General features: G+C 52.1%; 2 protein-coding genes and 1 non-coding gene across 8 annotated transcripts in view; all 3 read right to left on the minus strand.

Moving 5' to 3' along the window:
• Positions 1–2,388, minus strand: part of LOC108302842 (TIR domain containing adaptor protein) — an 11,477-nt gene extending 9,089 nt beyond the window's left edge. For 4 of the 5 annotated variants that reach the window (XM_037736246.1, XM_037736255.1, XM_017526783.2 and 1 more), the window contains exon 1: positions 2,255–2,388. The gene's annotated coding sequence lies outside the window, so the exon portion shown is untranslated. The remainder of the gene's footprint in view (positions 1–2,254) is intronic. The other variant, XM_017526615.2, reaches the window with a different exon arrangement.
• Positions 2,389–3,659: 1,271 nt separating this feature from the next.
• On the minus strand, positions 3,660–3,759 carry LOC119470519. The gene has a single exon (XR_005199426.1). It is a non-coding gene; the product is annotated as a small nucleolar RNA U13 (small nucleolar RNA).
• A 2,740-nt stretch (positions 3,760–6,499) lies between these two features.
• FOXRED1 (FAD dependent oxidoreductase domain containing 1) overlaps positions 6,500–8,341 on the minus strand; it is a 9,999-nt gene continuing 8,157 nt past the window's right edge. For both annotated transcript variants that reach the window (XM_017527091.2, XM_017526965.2), the window contains 3 exons: positions 8,090–8,219; positions 7,451–7,555; positions 6,500–7,195 (listed from right to left, as the gene is read on the minus strand). In XM_017527091.2, coding sequence (XP_017382580.1) covers positions 6,941–7,195; positions 7,451–7,555; positions 8,090–8,219 — 490 coding nt within the window. In that variant the 3' untranslated portion in view covers positions 6,500–6,940. The remainder of the gene's footprint in view (positions 7,196–7,450; positions 7,556–8,089; positions 8,220–8,341) is intronic.

Consider the following 8,341-nt stretch of genomic DNA (forward strand, 5'->3'; position numbering starts at 1 on the left):
TTTTTTTTGAAACATCTTGCCCTGTCACTAGGTTGGATTGCAGTGGTGTGATTACAGCTCACTGCAGCCTTGACCTCCTGGGCTCAAGCAGTCCTTCCATCTCAACCTCGAGTAGCTGGGATTACAGACGTGAGCCACCACACCTAATTTTGTTGTTATTGTTGTTGTTGGTAGAGACAGGATCTTGCTTTGTTGGCCAGGCTGGTCTCTAATTGCTGGCCTCAAGGGATCCGCCCACCTCAGCCTCCCAAAGTGCTGGGATTACCAGCGTGAGCCACTGTGCCTGAATTTAATTTTACTTTTATCTGAGTCTTCTTGCTAGGGAAGATTTTTTTTTAAAACCAGACTCAAATAATACAACTATAAGGGGGGAAATGATAAAATAAAAAACATTAAAGTGAAGAACTTCTGTTCATCAAAAGACATAAATAGGAGAGTGAAAAGGCAATCTCCCAAGGGAGAAAATGTTTAAAAATAGACATCCAATAAATGTCTTATATCACAAATATTTCAAGGACTCAATGGAACTAGAAAGAAAAAGGCAATCAGAAAAATGAGTAGAAGAATTGAGCAGGCACTTCACAAAAAGAATATTCAAATGAGCCACAGATATAAAAACAGTTCATTAGTCATCAGAGAAATGCAAACTAAAACCTGAGTGCATCACTGCTGGGCACTCAGCCAAATGGCTACAGTGAAAAAGACTATCAAGTAGTGGGAAGAATATGCAGGAATGGGAACTTGCACACTGCTGGTGGGCATGTAAACTGTACAACTACTTCAGAGAACTGTTTGGCACCACAGACTAAAAATGAACATACATCAGCAATTTCAGTCCTAGGAATATACTCAAACAGCAGTGCTTACAGATTTTTTTTTTTTTTTTTTAACGTAGTCTCACTCAGTTGCCCAAGTTGGAGTGCAATGGCGCAATCTCGGCTCATTGCAACATCCAACTCCCAGGTTCAAGCGATTCTCCCGCCTCAGCCTCGCAAGTAGCTGGGACTATTGGTGCCCATCACCACACCCAGCTAAGTTTTGTATTTTTAGTAGAGATGGGGTTTCACTATGTTGGCCAGGCTGTTCTGCCCACCCCAGCCTGTCAAAGTGCTGGGATTACAGGCGGCAGCCACTGCGCCCGGCCTGCTTGCTTACAACTGTTTACCAAAATACGTACAGGAACCTGTCTGCAGCAGCAAGATACAAAATGACCCCGTGGTAGGAACTGTCCATCAACCTGTGTCCAGTAGAATGGATAAACAAATTGTGGTCTAGCCACACAGTGGAATGTTAACACACCAACAAGAATAAATTACTGCTAACAAAACGTGAGTGAATATCACAAAACATATTGAGTGTAAGATGTCAGACAGATAAGAGTATATGATGTATGATTCCGTGGATGGAAAATCCAAAACAGGCAAACCTATTATATGGTGTTGGAAGCCAGGGATGTAGTCATGTTTTATTTATTGCTCTGAATCAGGAAATGTTCATGTTATGGAAAATGGTTGAGCTGTACACTTATGATTTATGTGCTTACATATCACCTCCTTTACGTCTAAAAAATAACCAGACGTGGTTCCCTCTGAGTCATTCCTGACCTGGCGTCCCCTAGGTTTTGTGTATCAGCGGGAGTTCCCCGCACTCCCCCTCTCGGTCGCGCTTCTAGGGTGTGCTGTGATTCTAACAGACCTGTCTCCCTGGGGACCAGAGGACTGGCTCTGTCTGGTCCACCGCGGTCACCCTAGTCGTTGGCACAGTGGCTGCCCAGCCTGTGGTAGCTGCTTATTAAATGACTGTGGTGTAATGCCTCGATAGGTCCCTAACCCCAACTAGTTAGGCACTTGCTGAATCACTGCCACAGTGACAAGCCGAAGCGTACAGGCAGAGGCTGTGCCCGGAGCAGAGAAGAATGTGAGCACGAACAGTATCCACCAAGCACCGACCGCCAGGCTCTTTAGAGAGGCAAGCGAAAGGGGAGCCGCCCGCGCGAGCGTCTTTGCGACAGAAAAGGTGACAGCCTCCTCGGAGGGCCGTTTCACGCCGCCTGCGTGTTGCGGGTGCCAGAAGGTGAAGGAGAAGGGAAGCGGACGTGCGGCCGGCCGGGCAAGGCCGGGCTGAAGGCGGCGCGGACCCCTGCGGTTCTCGGTGGGGCCGGGACTCCCGGGCCTACGCCGGCCGCGCGCCGCCCTGCCCGCCCCCCAGAGCCCCGCCGCGCCTCCCGGTCCCCCGAGACCCCGCCCGGGCTCACCTGCACGCGGGCCCCGTCGCGATGCGGGCTCCGCGGGGAAGAGCGGCGAGCAGGCCCCGCTCCCCGGAAGCGCCGCGCACCGCCCGCCGCGCCGCCCCTCCCACGCCGCCCGGCCCGGTCCTGACCCGGGAGGCGCTCGGGTACGATCCGGCTGCGGGAGACGCGGGGCGGGGCAGCCCCGGTGTCCCCCGCAGCCCGAGCCCCGGCCAGCCTGGCTTCTGCGTGATTCCGGGAGCCAGTCCTCTCTGCGAGCTGCGTCGGGGCGGTCCGCAGCAACTCCGGGAGGAGCCTGTGCCCAGGGTTCCCCGGCGCCCACCGTGACAACCTGAAGCCTGGGTTTTGTTCTAAGTGCGGGAGAAGGACAAAAAAAATAAAACCCTATTCCAACCATTTAATTATCCTAACACCCTGCCGGGTTGGGGGTGCGTATACCTTTTTTCCTTAATACAATTGAGAAACATGAAGCTTGAAGAGTTGGAATGACTTTTCCAGAGGTCACACACAGCGAGGGGTGCACGGGACTGCAATGCAGGAGTGGCAGACCCGGGGCGGCAGCTGGGAAGCCAGACCGCTGCGGCCGCCAGCTCCTTGCCCAGACACTGGTTGATGCGGGTGAGGATGGAAGCCCCGTCTCAGGCCAAAGTGCTTTCTTTGCCCCTCTAGGCAGTGAGCCCACATGGGCGTTATGAACAGCGCGGCGGGACGCTGCAGAGCCGCTGCAGACAGCGTGGTGTACGCAAGATCCTGGGAAGTCCTGGGTGGAGGAGATGAAGACGCGTTCGCCTCCCAGTTCTTAGAGCTCTTCAGATGTTGGTGAGCGCTGTGAAGCATCTACCGGAGAAGGGAACAGGGAGCATTCCCCACAATTGTTTCACTCAACGAGAAATGTGAATGTCTTCCTGGGCGTCTTGCTCCCGGGCATGCCAGTTTGGGAAACACGATCCTAAAACGCGTTTGAAATGCTGAAGGGTGGAGGTAGTTAAATTAGGCCATCTAAGATTCATGATCTCCCCTCCAATCTGATTTCCTCCTTTTCTTATCAGCCCGCCAAAGCGGAGAGCTCCCCGTCCTGGGAGGGCTCTGGAGTCAACTGCCTGGGTTCACAGCCAGCGCTCATCACTTACTAGTTGTGTGGCCTTGGTGAAGTCACCAGACCTTTCTAGGCTTGCTTTCCTCATCAGATTATGGTGTCTGATTGCTGGTGTTCTTGCAAAGATTAGATGAGTCTACATAAAGTAGATCAGATACCTGGCCCTACACCCAAGTGCCCAGTTTGCTTTGACTCTACCAAGTACACCTCCACCCAGGGCCTTCCGCTTGCCCAACTCTGCTCTGCAAAACGCCCTCCTTCTAGCAAGGCCTATTTTGTTGTTGTTGTTGTTTGTTTCCTTTTTCTTTTTTTTCACATCACACTGGTAAGCCAACACATAACAAAGTTTAAGGGAGGCATATTTCACACATGTACGTGAGCACCCAATCATCATGCTGATGAACTACAAAGGGATCAAGGCCCATTTTTGCCTTTCTCTTATTCAGGAAAGCTTTGCCTCCCCCAGCCCTTCCCATCTCCCTCCCTCAAAGGCCACAGTGCTTTCCATTGTCAAGAGCCTGTGCTCCGGCTGCTTAGCTCCCACTTTAGACTAAAAATTCCTCAAGGCCAGGGATGGTTCTTCAGGCTCTAGCGGGAGCAGAGGGACACTTGAGGGACACTCAGATAAACAGGCCTTGACTACGCCAAGTGTGGGCCAAGCGTTGGGACAGGTGGGTATCAGTGATGAAGAAGGCTTGGTCCTGGCTCTGCACAGTTCAGTGGGGAAGACAGATGCACGGAGGCAGTGGTGAGGGCTTGCCCACAGCCTGAAGTAGAGCCCTGTGGGAGGACAGGGGAGTCCTCAGCACTTCTTAATAAACACACTGTAGTACTTGCCGTCTGGAAGGGAGCAGCTTCTGGGCGAGGAACACTTGAAGGCCTTTTCCCTTTCTCCCTGAGATTGGGATGTCTGTGCTGAAGGGAGGGGCAGCTACTGCCTGGCACCTAAGGGAACCTCACAGGATCAACCCGGATGTTGGCTTGTCCCTCCCCCATATCCCTGGCTAGTTCCTTCCTGTCTTTCATCACTGCCTTCTTCCTTTTCTGCTTTCCGCCTTAGGCCTGGCCCCTCACCCCAACCCCAGGGGCACATCTCCTCCCCTGCCATTAGTAAGGCCCACCTCCAACATTTCTTCCCTCCCTTTCATCCTTTCGGACAAAGGCCTCCTTAGCTTCCATGACACCACACTCTCCTGGCTTTTCTCCTGTCTCTGTGGGCACCTCTTCAGCGTCCTCTTCTTTGGTTTGTCTCTTAAATGTCAGTGGGGTCCCTTCAGCTTCCCTCCTTAGTCCCCTACTCCACCCTCTGGGGTGATGCCGTGCTGTTCCATGATGTCCACATCTCTATCTACAGCACACATCTCCCAAGGACCATGCCAATCAGCCCAACCCCCTATTTGAGGGATGCCCTTACAGGTACCCCTCATTCACCGCGTCCCAGACTGCACCACTCACTCACTGTTCCTCACTCTGCTCCTCCCTGGTGCTCCTCATCTCTGGGAGGGGCAGTACCTCCATCCAGAAACCTGGCCATCCGACTTGCCCCACTTCTTGTTACTGGCCTCACTCTGGGATCCATCTGATTCTTGCCGTGATGGTTCAGGTACCCAGTGTCTCTGCCATGTGGACTGCAACCACAGCCTCTTTGTGGCCTGCTTTGACATCCTCATCTGCTCTCTACAAGGTAATCCAGATGACTCTTCCAAAAGGAAAATCTGATTGTGTTGCTCCCCTGTTTAAAACCCCTCAGTGGCCCCCTGCCCATAGGATAAAAATCCAAGCTCCTTTGTGCGGCTCGCCAGGCTCTGGTTCCTCTTCTTGTACTCCATGATCCAGGCAGAAAGTCACACTGAATCCTGCTGCGGTCTGAATGTCAGTGTCCTCTCTAACACCCAATGTGATAGTGTTAAGAGGTGGGGCTTTTGGGGAAGTGATTAAGTCATGAAAACTCTGCCCTCCCAAAAGGAAATGTCCTTGGAAGAGGTTGAAAGAAGCTGCCTTACCCTTTCTGCCATGTGAGGTTGCAGTGATAAAGCACCATCTTTGAAGCAGACAGCAGGCTTTTACTAGATATTGAATCTGCTGGTGACTCGATCTTAGACTTCCCAGCTTCTAGAACTGTGAGCAACGTATTAATATTGTGTATAAATCTTATTCTTGCTTCTGGGCCTTTACATATGGTGTACCCTCAGCCTGGATCCTTCCTTGGCCACCTTGCATTCACTTCACTAAGTGAAGTCCATCCTTTAGGTTCAGCTGAGGTCAATTTCCCTGGAGGAGCTTCATGGAGAAACACCCTTGCCACCCTCCTACTCCCACCCTGGGTGAGGTGACTGTGTCGTGTGCTTATGCTAGCACCGTGGGGGTTACACTGTATCTGATCTAGGGGTGAGGGACTAGGAGGGGCAGGACATAGCTATGAAAGTTCAGCAAAGACACGACTGTTTCGCTTGCTGGTGTACCTCAACATGTAGACCCTTAGCCTGGCCAACAGTTGGGCTGAATAAATGTTGGAAGAATAGATGGACAAAACCATCCCTCTCTTTACAACCAAACTCCCTGCAGGACCTCAGGAATGGGGGGCACTTGCTTACAAGCAAGATGCCTACCACCTGGGATCTAAGAAAGCTCCTGGGACTCTGTCCACCATCTTGGAGCCTGTGGAGGCTTGCTGGGAACAAGTAGGCTGTGGTCCAAGGCCAGTTTTGGGCTGTAAGTGGGGTTTCCAGAACCAAAGGGGGCACACAGCTCTTCTTAAAATTGAGTGTTTATGCCTGGGATGAAACTGAATTCTATTTGGGCAAGAGATGTCATGTATTCAAAGCAAAGAGCCACACAGCAACTCCTGGTGGCACACCAAACAAAACCAGAGTAACTGGGAAAAAGTAACTTGGGTTCATGGAAACAGTGGCATGGTTTATGTCAAATTCCCAATCTTCCTGCTGAGACCACAGACACAGAATCTGTATGATACTGTACCCCTCAAGAATTTGAACTAATGAAAGGTGGACTTGTGCTTTTTTTTAAAAAAAGAGCTTTTTTTCAAGAGTTCTCAGAAAAAAAAAAAAGAAAAAGAAAAAAAAAAGCTCCTCGTCTGGTGTAAGGCTGGTGGGGTACTTCAAAAGCTCCTGCTGTACAATGAAGAGACAGAAGACTGGAGGGAAGGAGTTAATCACATGCATTGATTGATGGATAAGGTACACAGACAACCAATAAACCTGAGCCAGCCTGCCCTGGAACGCTCCCCTGCCAGGGCTCTGTCTGCTGAGGGTCAGAGGCAGTGTTTTCTGGTCAGTGCCAGGCTGGAGCCAGTCCTGGGCCAGGGTGTCCAGGCCTCCAGCTGGATTTCCCTGGTGGATGACACCAGCATGGGCTACAGATCCGTCCTAGGATCCTGCTCATCACTCGCTGTTGGCCTGGGCCTCAGTGCCTATGCCTGCCCAGCCATGTAGATGCAATGGCCTGCCTGAGAGGAGAGTGGGGAAAGGGAGAAGGCCCGGCACAGGGCTGGGGAAGACTGGAACAGAAAAAGAAGAAAGAAGGCTGTGAACACAGCTGGCATGCAAGCCAGTGAGGCCAGTGCAGAGCGCACATGCTCAGATGATGTTGTCTTCCTGGATCTTCTCTTCCAAGTAAAAGCGGCTGAAGAGGAAGGAGTCCAGGTTGATGGTCTGGAAGCGGCCCTCCACTATCATCTCTGCCACAGCTCGTCCCACACCAGGGGCCTGCTGGAGCCCATGACCACTGAAGCCAGTAGCAAAGAACATGTTGACAACTAGTGGATGGGGGCCCACCACACCATTCTGGTCAAAGGTGTTGTAGTCGTAATAGCCGGCCCAGGCGTTCTGAACCTGTACGTGCACAAAATGCTGGGCTCTCAGGAAGGCTGCAGCCACGCTCCATCCATTCATCAGGGGTCAGCACGAAGTACCCTCCACCCACTGCTGAGGGGTCCATGGGATGGGATGGGTCCCACAGATTCTTTAGCAACTGTGACGTGGAGGGATTAAGGCAGTGGACAGGTCCAAGGGGACCAATATGCTCCACTGTCACCTGTCCCATCCAATGTCCAAAAATAAAAAGGAAAACCAGCCCCTGCCGGTTACCTTCAGAGTCTCAAAAGCTGGGACCCTCTGAGCCAAATGGGGCCACACCTTGTCCTGGAAGAAATCATGGTCCACTTCCAGGTTCCCTGGGTCCGGTTCTTCCTCCTGGGGTGAGAGGTGGAGACAAGGCTTACGCTGCCTAAGACACGACAGACCCAGACTTGTTTAACAATCCCTGTGTAGGTAGGGGATGGGGAGAAATGGTCCCAGTTCAAATCTGGAGGGGGCTGCAACATCAATTAACGTAGCACACAGACCCCAAAAAAGCCTGATTTGTTTTTGAGACGGTGTTTCACTCATCGCCCAGGCTACAGTACAATGGCGTGATCTTGGCTCACTGCAACCTCTGCTTCCTGGGTTCAGGTGATTCTCCTGCCTCAGACTCCTGAGTAGCTGGGATTACAGGCACGCACTGGCACTGCCACCAGGCCCAGCTAATTTTTGTACTTTTAGGAGTCAGGGTTTTCCCATGTTGGCCAGGCTGGTCTCAAACTCCTGACCTCAGGTGATCCACCTGCCTTGGCCTCCCAAAGTGCTGAGATTACAGGCATGAGCCACCCCATCTGGCCAAAAGCCTGAGTCTTTTGTGACAATTATTTGATGTCTCCTTGCAGGCATGTCCCACCCTACTCAGCTTACCTCAGTGGGGCTACGGCCACCTAGGTAGTTGCTACCTAATCCTTCCCGGCGGAAATAGGTTCCACTAGTGTCTGCAACGAGCGGACTCTCCAGGCCTGGTCCCTGGGGGCAATGCCACACATACACATACCTGCGACAACCACTGTGGTTATGAACTGCAAAAACAGCGTGGCCGGCAACCCTCCCCAACCATGTACACACACACACACACACACACATGGCCGGCAACCTTCCCCAACCCTGCATGTACAC

This window comes from Cebus imitator, unplaced genomic scaffold (genome assembly GCF_001604975.1).
Source record: "Cebus imitator isolate Cc_AM_T3 unplaced genomic scaffold, Cebus_imitator-1.0 Scaffold0, whole genome shotgun sequence".
In the NCBI taxonomy this organism is placed as follows: Eukaryota; Metazoa; Chordata; class Mammalia; order Primates; family Cebidae; genus Cebus; species Cebus imitator.